The sequence below is a fragment of the Paramisgurnus dabryanus genome, chromosome 13 (genome assembly GCF_030506205.2).
Source record: "Paramisgurnus dabryanus chromosome 13, PD_genome_1.1, whole genome shotgun sequence".
In the NCBI taxonomy this organism is placed as follows: domain Eukaryota; kingdom Metazoa; phylum Chordata; class Actinopteri; order Cypriniformes; family Cobitidae; genus Paramisgurnus; species Paramisgurnus dabryanus.
In genome coordinates, this window is record NC_133349.1 from 21,955,478 (window position 1) to 21,970,923 (window position 15,446).

Sequence of the window (15,446 nt, forward strand, 5' to 3'; positions counted from 1 at the left end):
TCTGCGTCTATAGATTCCCTCATCCTATAACCAATAACCATTTCTACCATCATCCTAAGCCAAAGCAGGTACTGCAGGGAAGACAATTGCATTTCAGTTTTATCTGTATTATCCCGGCATCTTGAAATTACTGAAGCATTACTGTCATGTGTTCCCTATGATGGCAGTAGCAGCCCGAATCAATCGAGAATGTCCTTTTCAAGTCGCCACATGTGTCCCGCAAATGAATATTAATGGTTCTGGCTTTTCCAGCAGCCTTTGTTTGGTGTGTTTGGGAATACTTATGAATCAGATTTGGTGATAAAACCATACTACAGTCGTCGCCCTTGGGGAGGCAATTTAATGAATTAAACACAGGAAAAGGAAGTTGGGGTTAAATTACTTGCGGTTGCCTACAGCACAGAGGGCAAAAGTTTATGAGGGTCATGGGTTAAGGCGAGGCATGGCTTGAACCAGGTCAAAGATGCTATCTAGTCTCTGTTTTTCTTAAAAATGTGACCATTTCTGTGAAATCCAGACTAAGGTCTAATAATCTTTGACATGACCTTACTCAGTCAATATTAATTATATAGGCTATCATGGTTACATTTAAATCTTTAAACCTTTATGTTATGTGTGAACTAGCACACGCAGAATTCTTAGCATTTTTAACACATTGATAGGGTGCATGATGGGTTGGTTTTGAAACCAAACTAGTGACAGCACTTAAAATTGCTATGTTGGAGACACGAACCAAGTGTGGTCCTTAGGAGAACTTCTCCAGTTTTCTTGTGTTTTTCAGTTTATGTTTATCTAATTGTGTGCATCTGACTCTCAGGGCGGTCCTGGTATAAGAGGTTCAAGAGGAGATCGGGGGGAACCAGGCTTGACGGTAAAAAAAACACTGTGTTATTTATTTTCATTATGCCTTATGCAGGCCACCCACAGTTTGGCCTCGCCAAACCTGTATGATTTACTGAAACAGACAATATCTTGCAATATAAAGTGAGAATCAATAAATACACAATGCCACAGTGTTGTTTTTGGACCGTGCACTCGTTTCACACGCTGAGTAAATGGTTCTGTCCAGAAGAGTTTTGTTTATTTGTATCTGTCCAACTAACTGTAGCACCTTTTACAATGAAGTCTCTCCAGATGTGTGTACTGTATGTACAGAATGCACCATGCTTTGGTCCAAATAAAGCCATTCTGGGAGGATATATCATAGAGGGGCTACATGCCCCCCCAATTTAAAAAAATGACGATTCTGTCCCCCTCACTTTCTGAACTCACCGCCATGCCACTATTCCCACTCATGTTCTCTGGTTTGTTATGTTAACTAATATTAAGCTAATCACAGGTGAGCATTATAAGATTAATCTTCTTTTGTGCATGCGCATCTGTTTTGAGCATCAGCTTAGCAAATCTCTTTATAGAATAAAAAAATGAGAACATAAATTAATATATAATCAGATTTTTATCTTCCCATTAGTGGCATAAACTTTCATTGCAGTACTTACATTAATAAACACATCATGTGAGTGTTTGAAAAGCTGTATGTGAGTGAAAAAAGCCTGTTTTGCGTATCCGCTTTTTTTTTTCAGTCAAAATCTGAAGCATGTTCAAACGCCTTCAGCGTCAATATGAAGACGCGAAGGGTGCCCCTATGCATCACGTTGGCCCTGTCCCAAATGGCGCACTTCATGTGGACTTTCGGTCTCGTGGCCTTAAATTGCATGTGCTTGCTTAGTCCACGGGTGTCCCATCTGTCATTTTTACGATTCGAAGTGTGCTCATCAGCGCCCCCTTTGCCCCCTTGATGCGGCCTTCATCGAAGCCCGCACTGCAGCAGGCACTTTACCAACCCAGAAGTCCTTGCGAAAGAGTAATCAGAACAATCAGACGATGGAAGGGAGCAGTTCACACTGATGGGCAACTTCTCTTCGTATGTCCGGCGTGAAGCTCGGGTCTGTCCCAAAATACGACTCCGGTGCACTCACGTGGACTCGCAACAAGGGTCCCTTAAGTGGGCATTACATGATGTCATCAAAGTGTGGACTCTGAGGAGGACCACAAGTCCGGAGTGTGCCATTTGGGACAGGGCATATATCGACAAAATGGAAACTCCGTTGCTTTCATGCTAATCCCTAAGCGTCGGATATAGACGAAAGGGCATCCCGGAAGGTGATGCCGTCACGTTATGTAAAGTCAATGTATGCAGCGATCGGCAGGATCATGCCGCTTCTGGACGTTAACTACTCAATTTTTGTTCCAAATTTTTTACAATTGTCGCTTGGGGTACCCTTCACGTCTTCATTGTCGCTTGGGGTACCCTTCGCGTCTTCATACTGACTCTGAAAGCGTTTGAACATGCTTCAGATTTTGACACCTTGGGGAGTGGGAATGTGTTGGCTTTTCATACATTTTTTAAGGTGCGACAGTTGAAATTATTACAAATGTATATACTGTATTTCCACGTATACAATATATACTTGTATATTATTTAACCGTTATATATACATATTACGGTTATATATTATTTATACACACATACATATACTGTATACACTCTGTATTTGTTTGGCCAACTGACAGCCATGTCCCCATTCCCCTCCCTTTTAAGATGCTGGCTACGCCCCTGGGATATAATTTCATTTCATGCTCCAAAATTTTTATGAGAACTAAGTCCACATATTGGCCTCTAAGGGGTTTTGTCACAAGCTAGAATGTGACAAGTGTCTTTTGCTTCTTTGATTATTGCATCATTGATGGAGAAGGACCCTGCAGGGCTTTTACACTTTGTTTCAGCAGCTCGGCTGGTGGTAGGCCTAAAATGTTATGTACTTACATTAAGGAAATTAAATTCGGCAATGAAACTTTAATGGTGATACATTTATTTGAGACTTTTAAATCTGATTTAATTGAGTCTTTATGTTCAAGGGACCTCAAGGGGCTTCGGGTGAGATCGGACCTCCGGGACCACAGGGGCCTCCAGGTCCTCAGGGGCCAAATGGAATGTCCATTCAGGGGCCAGTGGTAAGCTTAACACAGTCCTTTTTCTCTGCTAGTCCCTGATTGTTACTAACAATATTTTATTCATATCTTCGTTTCTCTTTTGTTCTATTTTTCTCTTTCAATTTCTTTCTCATCAGGGAGCTCCAGGAGAGAAAGGAGAGAAAGGTGAGACTGGTCTGCCAGGTCCTCAGGTAAGTAAAAATACATCAGCCGCCCATTTTCTCAGCTTCATAGCACCCACACACTCTCTCATTAGCTAACCTTACATCCTCCGACATATAGTTATAATTATCACAGCGTCATGTCTGTGCTTATGCTGCCGAGTGTGTGTCGTGTCTGTCTGCATGCGCATGTGATTATTTGTGATGAACGATAAGCCGTGTGTGTTTGTGTAGCTTATCTTTTTCATTTTATTTTGAAAGACAGACGGGCAGGAAACACCTGTCAGAAGTGAATAAGCAAACACAGATAATGCTCTTCAGCTGAACGCCTAATACAATGAACTAGTGACTTTATGAATTACTTGAACCTTCTCAAACTCAGCTTGAAAACTTACCTGTTTGCACGCAAGTCTAATGGGAAAAGTGCTACAACTAAAGGGCCATTTACAGTGAAACTATTCCGAATATGACGATCAGAAAAGACGTTTGGGTGTTCGAGAGCTGGCTACCATATTTGTTAGTTAAAGGTCTGTGTTTTTGAAGCTTTGATTGTGTTTACAGTGTGTAATATAACGTGTTCATGTTTCACGTGTAAAAAACACAGTATTTTTCACACAATTTACTTATCTGTATAGCAAACCGGCCGTTCCCTGTAGGCTTTGAAAGGGGAATTCTGTTAAAGAAAATATATCGCCTGGCAGTGCACTTTAAGCATTAGCATTTTGCAGGTATTGTTATGCTCTAACAGCAACATTACACACTAACTAAAGTTTGAAACTGGGATCAGAAATAACGTGACCTTTAAAATTTGAGTAGTAGCACTATACAATCTGATGTATCTTGACATCAGTTCAAAATATCATACGTTTGATAAGATCATAGTATGAGGATCATTAATCAAGCTCTGCATTAAAAAACAGCTTTTAAGTCCATGTAAAGATATTAAAGGATTAGTCAATTTTATTAAAAAAAATCCAGATAATTTACTCACCACCGTGTCATCCAAAATGTTCATGTCTTTCTTTGTTCAGTCGTGAAGAAATTATGTTTTTTGAGGAAAACATTCCAGGATTTTTCTCATTTAATGGACTTTAAATGGACCCCAACACTTAACACTTAACTCAACACTTAACAGTTTTTTAAAACAGAGTTTCAAAGGACTCTAAACAATCCCAAACGAGGCATAAGGGTCTTATCTAGCCAAACGATTGTCATTTTTGACAAGAAAAATTAAAAATATGCACTTTTAAACCACAACTTCTCTTCTTCCTCCGGCTGTGTGACGAGCCAGCGCGACCTCACGTTATTGTGTAGTGACGTAGAAAGGTCACGCGTTACATATATGAAACGCACATTTGCAGACCATTTTATACAATAAACTGACACAAAGACATTTATTAGTATCAGTTGACATACAACAACGTCGGAACGGCCCTCTTTCTCCACACTTGTAAACACTGGGGCGTTGTTTCGCATACATCATCTGTGACCTCTTGACGTGATGATGTATTGCGTGAGGTCGCGCTGGCGCATCACAGGACCGGAGATAGATGAGAAGTTGTGGTTTAAAAGTGCATATTTTTAATTTTTCTTGTCAAAAATGACAATCGTTTGGCTAGATAAGACCCTTATGCCTAGGTTAGGATTGTTTAGAGTCCTTTGAAACTCCGTTTTAAAAAACTGTTAAGTGTTGAGTTAAGTGTTAAGTGTTGGGGTCCATTTAAAAGACCGTTATGCCTCGTTTGAAATCATCTTTCAAATGTCTTTTGAAACTCTGTTGAAAAAAACTGTTAAGTGTTGAGTAAAGTGTTACGTGTTGGTGTCCATTAAAGTCCATTAAAATGAGAAAAATCCTGGAATGTTTTCCTCAAAAAACATAATTTCCTCTCGACTGAACAAACAAAGAAACATTTTGGAAGACATGGTGGTGAGTAACTTATCTTGATTTTTTTTTAAAGAAAATGGACTAATCCTTTAAAAGAAAAATGTGATATTAACCACCAAACTAAATTTGAATAATTAAAAAAAGCAAAAAATTTGCTCTCAAATGCTGGGACAGCTTTCCCCAGCCAGCGGCAGCATTTTTTAGGATTTTCACAAAAGTTTAATGTCTTCCAGAAAATGTTCTTATTTAAATATATAAACATACAATATATCAAATAAAAGAACAGACCCTCAACCAGATCATCAAAAAATACACGGAGTTTGAACTGTTTGCCCTAAGGGAATACTTCCGAGTTTTATAAGTTGGGTAAGAGCACTACCTGGTGGATAATAGCTGTAATACAGATTGCCGGAAAAACTCGTCATTGGCAGGGAAGCGTTTTCTCTTAATTGACGAGTTAACTCTTAATTGACAAGTTAACTCGTCAATTAACGATTGATGAGTGACAAGTCAAAATGACGAGTTAACTCGTCAATTGTGGGGAAAGTGTTAACTTTCAAATACTGCTACAATTTGAATGGATGCTCGCGATTGTGTTAGGGCCACCCAGGTAATGCTCAGTGGCTCCAGTGCTTCATCGAGCCACAGTTTTAGCCCAGCCCAAATAATCCGGAGCACAAAAATGTCGAAAATATGTATATGAATTTTCTGAAATGACTTTACACAGACTTTAACATACCTTAATTCAAATCACAATTTTATGCAACAAAAATTCATAGCAGATCTACACTCCTATGCTTCCAAAGGCTTAATCAGAAACGTGTTAAAATTCTTCATTTTCTGCGACAACCAACCGCTGGGTTTTAGATGCCTGCTGAAAATGTCGTCCTAATGCTTCTGAAACATTCACACTGACAGCTCCATTTGTTGAAGAATGGCTGTTTGATCTAAAGGCACTCTAACAAAACCCCCTTAAAGTTCTCCAGGGTGAGAACAAAGAACATCCTGGATTTTTTGACCAGCTTCCATTGGTCGAAGTGCACACACACATAAACCCATCCTCAGCTTTTCTCCGATATAGACATCACAGTTTGAGATAGATATTCTCCCTTATGTGAAATCAGATTTATTCATATTACACAGCGGGTCAATGTAGGACATTGAATATTGTTATATTGGCCGCGATGTGCTCTTTGTCGTGCTGTGTGGATGGCCACAGTGCAGCAGGACTGCTCTTGTTTTTCCACTCATTGATAATCTATCCTGTCAGTCTGTGAATTATTTTCACAGGTTGCCAACTTGCCGATTGCCAGTTCTCCATATCGTCTGTCGCTAGAGATGAAAGCATTGTATATAACACTGTTATGAGTGCTCTCCCCCACTGTTGCAATGTGAGAATTACGAGCCCACTTATGATAAAGCAAAGTCCATTTCAGCCTTTGCAATAGTGCACGTGTATGTGTGTGGTGCTGACAGATAGAGTAATGTTAAGCTGAGCTCATCTAGTTCTAGTGATTTAGCATAGACGTCTTGCCACTATATTTTATAGCGTCACACTATGTAATATTATAGCTAAAGCTATGAAATTAAAATATCATATCATATAGATGAGGAAAGCATTTTTTGTTCTTCAATAGATAACACCACTCGAAGCAGCTTACCAAGCTTAATATAATTATTGGGGAATGCAATGTGACAATGTTGGTAGCCGTCCACTGTGGGCCTTTAATCTGCAGCCTTCTGGTTACCAGCCCAAATCCTTAACCACTAGTCCATGCTTGCCACATTTTATGGTCTTCTTTCTGTCGACATTAGAACCTACATGAATTACAATGCTGTAGCTCAGAGGTTTAAGTTTATAGGTAATGTTAAAACTGTAGCTGGTAAAAGTTATGTGCTGGCCATGTTTAACCATGTGTTACACATACCTCACACATTTGTTAATATCTACTGTATTTCTGTCAATGATTAAGATGTTTGGTTTTCTTTTAGGGTGTACCAGGTGCAAGTGGAGGACCTGGCAGAGATGGACCTCCAGGACAAAGAGTAAGCATCTTTTGATATAAAACTAATTTTGACTTGAATATTTTACAGTAAATGTATACCTCGGGAGAAACATTAAAGGATTAGGCAATTTTCTAAAAAAAAAAAATCCAGATAATTTACTCATCACCATGTCATCCAAAATGTTGATGTCTTACTTTGTTCAGTCGGGATGGAATTATGTTTTTTGAAGAAAACATTCCAGGATTTTTCTCATTTTAATGGACCCCAACACTTAACAGTTTTAATACAGTTTAAAATTGCAGTTCAAAGGGGTCTATAAACGTTCCCAAATGAGGCATAAGGGTCTTATCTAGCGAAACAATTGTCATTTTTGGCAAGAAAAATAAAAAATATGCACTTTAAACCTCACAACTTCTTGTCTTCCTCCGGTCCTGTGAAGCGCCAGCGCGACCTCGTAATTGCGTAATGCCGTGGAAAGTTCACGTGTTACATATATGAAACACACATTTGCGGACCCTTTTAAACAATAAACTGACACAAAGACATTAAATAGTATCATTCCACATACAACAACGTCAGAATGTTCCTCTTTCTCCACACTTATAAACACTGGGGCATAGTTTTGCATACTTCATTCGTGACCTCTGTCGTGATGACGTATTACATGAGGTCGCGCTGGCATGTCACATGACCAGAGGAAGACGAGAAGTTGTGGTTTAAAAGTGGATATATTTTTTTCTTGCCAAAAACGACAATCATTTCACTACATAAGACCCTTATGCCTCGTTTGGGATCATTAAGTGTCCTTTGAAACAGCAATTTTAAACTGCATTAAAGTGTTGGGGGCCATTAAAGTCCATGAGAAAAATCTTGGAATGTTTTCCTCAAAAAACTTAATTTCTTTTCATCAACATTTTGGATGACATGGTGGTGAGTAAATTATCTGTATTTGTTTTTAAGAAAATGGACTAATCCTTTAAGTACTAAAAGTATGAATCCTTTAAAGGAGCATTTCACCCGTAGAAACATTAATCTTTAATGAAAGTGTGTCATATTTGTAGTTAAAATATAACATACATTTTGAATTTGGTGCCTACTTTATCGAGAAAAGGGGTGTTTGTAGTCTCACCCCCTCAACATAGATATTGCACTTCCTTCTTTCAATGATACAAAATGATGATTTTTACATCATTGAAAGAAGGAAGTGCAACACTAAAATCTGTATTTCTCCTGTCTCAGCGGCAACTGAGGAAATGATGCACGACCATTCAAAAACATGACTGGGGTTCTAACTATACAAAGCTTAATGCAAATGTATGAAGTGTCCATTTAAAGGTGGTGTGTATACATTTTGGCGGTATCCAGGGCCGCATTAACACTGTAAGGGGCCCCTGGGCTTTACCCTTTTGTGGGGCCCTTCATCCACCAGAATTACAGCCTACATTCACACAATCTTTATAATAACCCTGCTGAAAAAAACAGCATCAAACCAGCATGAGAATTATGCTGGTCTATGCTGGTTTAGCTGGTGGTCACCAGCTTACCAGCACCAAAACACAACATATGCCAGTCTTGCTGGTATGACCAGCATGGGATGCTGGTGCTAATGCTGGTTTGGTGCTGGTATAGCTGGTGCTTACGCTGGTTTGGTCCTTGTTTAGCTGGTGCTAATGCTGGTGCTAATGCTGGTTTAGCTGGTGTTCACTAGCAAACCAGCACCAAAACACAACATATGCTGGTCTTGCTGGTATGCTGTTTTTTAGCAGGGCACTAAGTGCAAGTTGTCAGGCTTTTATTTTGCTGGAATAAATGCAATAACAAAATATTAAAACCATATCAGAATGCTCACAATATACACAAATATCACTGCATAACATATGCACATAGTCCTAGCTAGAGGTGACCCGAATAGTCTAAGATTCGATGCTTTGACAGGAGAAGCCTGATTCGACTACTGCACAGTCGAATCGTCACAGATGTGTTATAAAATGAGGATCATTTAATTTTGGCTGTATAAGAGTGCACATTATCTGATTTCACATATAACAGCTTTCTCCCAATATAAAAAAATATACAGCCTATTATGATAATACTAAGTAAATAATATTTTTTTCAATAAATATTTTTAAAGTCTGTTAATTGCCTAAATCCCGTGACAGGGCTACACGTCCATATCCAGAAACCATTGCAAAGTCTCTTTGTTTCTGCATTTTAAAAGACAAAACAGGCAATTCTATACTTTCGTTATTTTAAAATTTATTTTAATATTTCTTTGTTTTTATTTAATTTATAGATTATTTAGTGTTATCTGATTAAACTATTTGTGGCTTGTGTTTTATTCCCCTGCGCATTTAGGCATTTTGCACCCATGTTTATTGATTCTGACTTCATTTTGTTTTTATTTTTTATTAATTATAAAGGTAAATTATGATCTAATTTAAGTTCTCTACGTTTTGGATTGCTTTCCGTTGTGTCGGTGTGACGCTGTTGCATGCTGTCACATTCAATTTAGCCGAACGCGCTAGGTGTTCTGCGTGATCATATTTAGGCGTTCATCAAACTAAACATCAAAAAACTGATTTTTTCGACAAGTATAAGTTTTAAAATGTATTTAAAAAGGTTGCTTAACTTGTCAAAAGTTGAGGTACAAAACAGGTAAGCCGTTTTTTTTTTCGGTGATGACACCGAATATCTCTACCGAATCTGACACAATTGTCTCTCTTGTGATTTAATAATATGGTCGGTGTTAACTTTCAAATGATTGAAAAGAGATTCCTGAAACAAATGTTATAAGAAACATCAGATGTTTCAAGTGAATACAGAGATGATCAAAGTGAAAGTAAGCAATCAGATATTTCTGTGCAAAATAATAAAGCATATATAGTGTCTATGAAATTATTAATTTCAGTGTTTTCTTGTTATAAATGAACCGTTTAATGAATTGTATATAAAGCTTGTTTTTTTATAATTTACAGTAACAAATTATATGTAATTTCTCGTCTTTTATTTTCTTGCCACGCTAAATCTCAAAATGAAATAAGATCGCTGAACTTAGCCGTGGCTTCCGAGGCAGAATCTAATTTGTTATTTATTAGATTAAGTTATCAAAAATGTTTTGTGTAATATTTTTGTGTGCTGTTCTGTACATCTTGGCTTTAAAATGTTACGAGGAATTATTTAATGAATGTTTACACGTTGTCTTTCATATTAAGATAAAAACGCGTCCTCAGTTTCGTCTTTGTTCATCAGAAATGCAATAATGGATATTTCAGACAGAAATTTTAAAAAGCTCACTAATGATTGCAGGGTAGCCTGCAGTAAGTGAGAGATTTTCTTGCGCAGGAACTGCATTCACGCACGGACATTCAAAGCAAAGCGATTAAGCATCATTTTAAAGGGTATCAACTTTTTATAAAATGCGGTTGTTATTTTTTTCCGGCATCTCGGGGCCCTTTCCAGCCCGAGGCCCTGGGCTTAAGCCCAGGTAAGCCCATGCATTAATGCGGCCCTGGCGGTATCTAGTGGTGAAATTGCGAATTGCAATCAATAACTCACCCCTCAATTTCAAAACGCACATGGTAGCCGCCACAGGACAAACATGTCATCGTCTGAGACAACGTACTGTAGGGATGAAACGCACTCTGGAGAACAGTTTGTCAGTTTAGGGCTACTGTAGAAACATGAGGGTGACATGCATATAATGAGACCTGCGGTGTATGTAGATAAAAACAGCTCATTCTAAAGTAATAAAAACAATACAGTTCATAGTGTAAGGTCTCTTTACAGCAGTACTAATATAGTTATGTATAATACTGCAGTTTTGTCAAGATATTCTTCTAAAAGTTACACAATGCACCTTAAAGTACATAGACTTTGAAAACAACACAACTTCAGTCTGCAATGACAAATATAACCTGATAAAATAGTTTAAACAACATAAAACCATCACTTAATCACTTAATCCCCGTATGCAGCTCATCAAACAGAACTTATGCTTTTTTCGTATCTACAAACATCTGACTAAACAGATTCAATTACAGGAGTATTAGTCAATAGCAGCACGTTGATCTATTGAGCTGTTCACATATGTCGTGCTAGACTGTAATAATAACTACTCAATGTGTTGGTTTTCTCTATTGATTTTAGACCTTATCTCCAAACCAAATTAAATCTCAATTCTCAAGACTCATTTAACATTTTAATATTATTTTAACATTTAATATGTATGATTCACAGATTTTACAGTAGATAGTAATGTTGCAGTGAGTTTGCACACCAGATTTGAAGTATAATTGCTTTCTCTGGGTCAAGACCTTTCACCGCTTATATAGTTTTTATTTTTAAAAACAATAGTAAAAACATCATTGACTCATCCTCATGTTGTTTTATATCTGTAAGATTTTCTTTCTTTATTAGACTTTATTAGGCAGCATGTTCATGAAAGGGAACCTTTTTGGGTGAACTAATTCTACAATACGTCCATAATGGATTTGCATATAGTATATAGTATTTGTACCTGTAGTCTATGCTTATTAAACACCATTAGACAGAAAAGAAAATGTAAATCTCATCGTGTGAACTGCAATAAAAAATATGCACAAGGTGACTGTTGGATTACATTTCCCATAGCTGCTTGGTGTAATTAAATGTTAATGTCTTAGCAAAAGAGAGCGGCTCTATTTAGCAACGAGCAGACGGAGTGAAATTTTTTGAGTAAATCTGTCAATTTCGACTGAAAAAAAGAGTACAAATAATAGTATTTAGACCTCACTGCAGCTTTTTTGAGGTGAATAAATCTACTGAGGTTCCACATAAAATAACTCAAAATGACAGCCTAACAAAGAAAGCAGATGTTTGGCTTTGAACTTTTTGGTAATGGTTAAGAAGAACATTTGTTAAAGAATATTTTAACACTTCCAAGGTTAACAAATGGGTTATCTAATCTGTAAATGGCTTCCAATCAGGTGCTGAAGAAATTATTACAGTTTTTCAACAACAAAAACATACTTTGAAGAGACCTTCGTACAGTGGTAAGAAGCGTGAACAATCACCTGGCCAAGAGATGAAATTTCAATAGCCTAATTTAAAATGAAATTGTGTGTGTGTGTGTGTGTGTGTGTTCTGGCTGGTCAAACAAATTTTGAATAATATGAATAATAGTGTGTTTGGCCTCTTAAGCTCAACAAGTGACCTTTTGAAACAACTTTTACAAGCAAAGAGGTGTTTATAGCATGATCCCTCCATGACCACTTCATAAGGGAGGTTCGTCTTCATCTCAAAAGAGACTGCTGTGAACTCAAAGTCATCTGAGATCACATATGCTGCTTGCATTGAAAGATTTTAAGGGTTTAAGCTCTTGAAGAACGCTGTACTTAAGGCTTTTGATATGTTACATAATTTTCCAATAAAGCTTGATATTTCGAGCATGAGGCATGTTCAATGCAGGATCACTTAAGACTTAGTTGGATTGGTAGCTAAAAGGAAGCAACCAGAGCTGTATTTTAAAATTTGAGCAGACGGATTTGACAGTAAGTAATTGTTGTTCAGGCTGTATTTTTACTGAGGTTTATTCAGTGCATCTCAAAATTTCACATGCTAACACTTTTTAAGAAATGTATTAGTGGTTTGCATTAATTTGCAGCCATTTTGACTAATTTCGGTAAAAACGTGTATTCTATACCAAGAAAGTGACAGGATGAAAACCACTATTTTCTATTACAAAATTTCACATAGCATCTTTAGGTTCTAATAACATAAAACATTCAAATCCATAATTTGTTTTTCAAAGATTTATTATAAAAACTGATATTTTTTCCGCCAAATGAAATAAATCCATGACAAGTTTTTTTTTCAAAATGCTATAAATCTATTGAATCAATATATAAATATGCATTCATCTTTGCCATATTTTATTCATTTACACTGATTAAACATTAATGTCATTTATCAAAACACTTACTTTGTCATATTAAGAACACTGTCATTGCTGCTGTCATCCTTGGGATGTCATTGCTGAACATTTTCGACAGCGATCAGCTGTAAAATGTTTTGGTCCTGCTCGATTTTCATTGACTTTGAGTAAAATAATGAAAAGTTTTTCAAAAGATCCCCGTGGTCATTGTGTTAGCATGACAGAAGCTTGATGCTGTCGGGAGAACAAGCAACAGTCAACATTTTTCCGTCTCCCGAATGCCTCTCACGTAAATTATTTGATGTTGATGGCTTACGTTTCTTCCCTGTCACAGAAAAGCACCACAGGTTTATCAGTGCCATCAAAGTATTATTTAGTTTTTGTTTGTATGTTGATCACGAAGTACAAAGTAGATGAGAAAAACTAGTATTCCGTGTGTATTCCGTGCCACCATTGTTGTTTACAGTGCCTGGAATGGTGCGCTGTGATTGGTTAAGCGGATTTATTGCATTCTGCAGAGAAGGAGGACCGCCGTTTGTGCGTTTTGGGGAAAAAGAAGACAAGATCACAAAACAACATGGCGGATATTGGATTTTGCGTAAAATTAAGAATTTATTGTTTAATACTGACCAGATACAATACTGATTTTGGTGGTAACTATTAAAAAAAGGCGTTTATCGTGTTTTAGACCCAAACTCTTCATCTTTTGGTTAATATTATTTATGTGAATGGATGCTAGTTTTGCCTATACAGTAGTTTCACCATTATCTGTCCATAAAGGTCAAGTGTGGGTTTTTAAGTGGTATCTAATGGTGTGATTAATTTAGAAACACATAGAGAAGCTACAGTACAGTAGCTGCCACATGACAAACATGTGGTCGTCTGAGACAACGTAAGAGTTTGTCCATTAAGGGCTACTGTGGAAACATGACGCTGACTTGCATGTAAGGGTATCTGCCGAGTATGTAGATAAAAACGTCTCATTCTAAGGTAATAAAACAATACAGTTCATTATGTAAGGTAGTGCCCTGATAATACAGTTATGTATATTGGATTGCATTTCTGTGAAAAGATCCTAATTGCACATTTAAAGAACAGTCTTAGACTATGAAAAGGAGAATATTTTTGAAGAGCACTTTTCTTTAGTGTCCCCAGCTTTATTATTATAGCTTTTATATTTAAACAGTTCTTATCTTTAGCAGATGTAAAAATGATTTGTTATTTCATAATGTAATGATGTAATAAACTATGTCTGTAGATTTTAGTTTTAGTGTGTTTAATCCTTGCCAGAATTATCTGGCAGGATGTTAATAGCAGCGCATCCCTGCTACCATCTGACAGTCAAAAATAAAACACAAATCCACCTGCTCTGTTGTTACTTTCCTACATATGCGTTTCTGGTCTTTTACATTGAGATTGATGGCTGTTGAAATGTTCTCAGGGCGGTTTATGTCAGCAGTCCACAAAGGTCGGCCAGAGTACTACAGCACACTTTTAGCAGAGTATTAACTGTACAATCTTTCTGCTATTCATTTCTGAAGAAGAGTGGGAACTTTTTAATGTTTGTGCTCTACGCTAAAAGAAAACGCACTGCTGTATTAATGTCAGAAATTGTAATTTAAGTAAAGCTCTGTGATAATGAGGTTCTTTCTTTGTAGGGGCTACCAGGTAAAGATGGACCCCAAGGACGACAAGGCCTTCCAGGACCAATGGTAGTAACCAGATAAAATCATTTTTCTAGACATTATTGGAGATTTTTATCTTAACATGAACTTATCGCGTTTTCAATATCTCAATGTAGGGAAGCCCTGGCGCTCCTGGGGCCCCGGGATCAAGTGGACCACCAGGACCAATGGGTGATCAGGGACAGTCTGTGAGTATCATGTTGAACAAACTAAACACAAAGTTGTAGACCAGGCATGTCATCAATGTGAGATCAGGTTTCTTTAGCTAGCTAGTGTTTATTAATTCTATGGCATTCTGGAGCCATGAGCAAGTGGTTAAAGTGTAAGGGTCAGTTTTATTGAATGTGGTTTTGTGGACGTTGAAGTTTTTAGCTGAAGCAACATGATGTATGAATTTTGGGAATCTGTTCTCTCTTTAAAGTTTCAGACTTCAGCATTATTTTATATTACTTTAAAACCAAAGCAAAACATAATGGAAACCAATATTCAAAGCTAATAGTACATGAGGTCATTGGACATGTATTTGGTTAATGGGATTATTGTCTATTATTAGGTCTTTATACTTCGCATTTCATTTATTTCAAGTATCAATTCTCTCTAAAAATTGCTAGGACATTTTTAACCAGCATAGGGGACAGACCCAGCTGTTGGGTTAAATTATCTCATAAAGTTGATATTTTACCCAACAATAGGTTAAAACAACCCAGCATTTTGAGCTGAAATAACCATGAATAGGTTAAATTACAACCCACACTGCAAAAAATGATTTTCAAGAGAAAAATATTTCATAGTATTTTTGTCTT

At 37.1% G+C, this 15,446-nt stretch overlaps 1 protein-coding gene across 3 annotated transcripts in view; it reads left to right on the forward strand.

Moving 5' to 3' along the window:
• col14a1a (collagen, type XIV, alpha 1a) overlaps positions 1-15,446 on the forward strand; it is a 143,583-nt gene that overhangs the window by 115,247 nt on the left and 12,890 nt on the right. For all 3 annotated transcript variants that reach the window (XM_073811637.1, XM_065261271.2, XM_065261272.2), the window contains exons 37-43: positions 818-871; positions 2,757-2,801; positions 2,920-3,015; positions 3,132-3,185; positions 7,033-7,086; positions 14,617-14,670; positions 14,760-14,831. In XM_073811637.1, the coding sequence (XP_073667738.1) occupies positions 818-871; positions 2,757-2,801; positions 2,920-3,015; positions 3,132-3,185; positions 7,033-7,086; positions 14,617-14,670; positions 14,760-14,831 (429 nt within the window). The remainder of the gene's footprint in view (positions 1-817; positions 872-2,756; positions 2,802-2,919; positions 3,016-3,131; positions 3,186-7,032; positions 7,087-14,616; positions 14,671-14,759; positions 14,832-15,446) is intronic.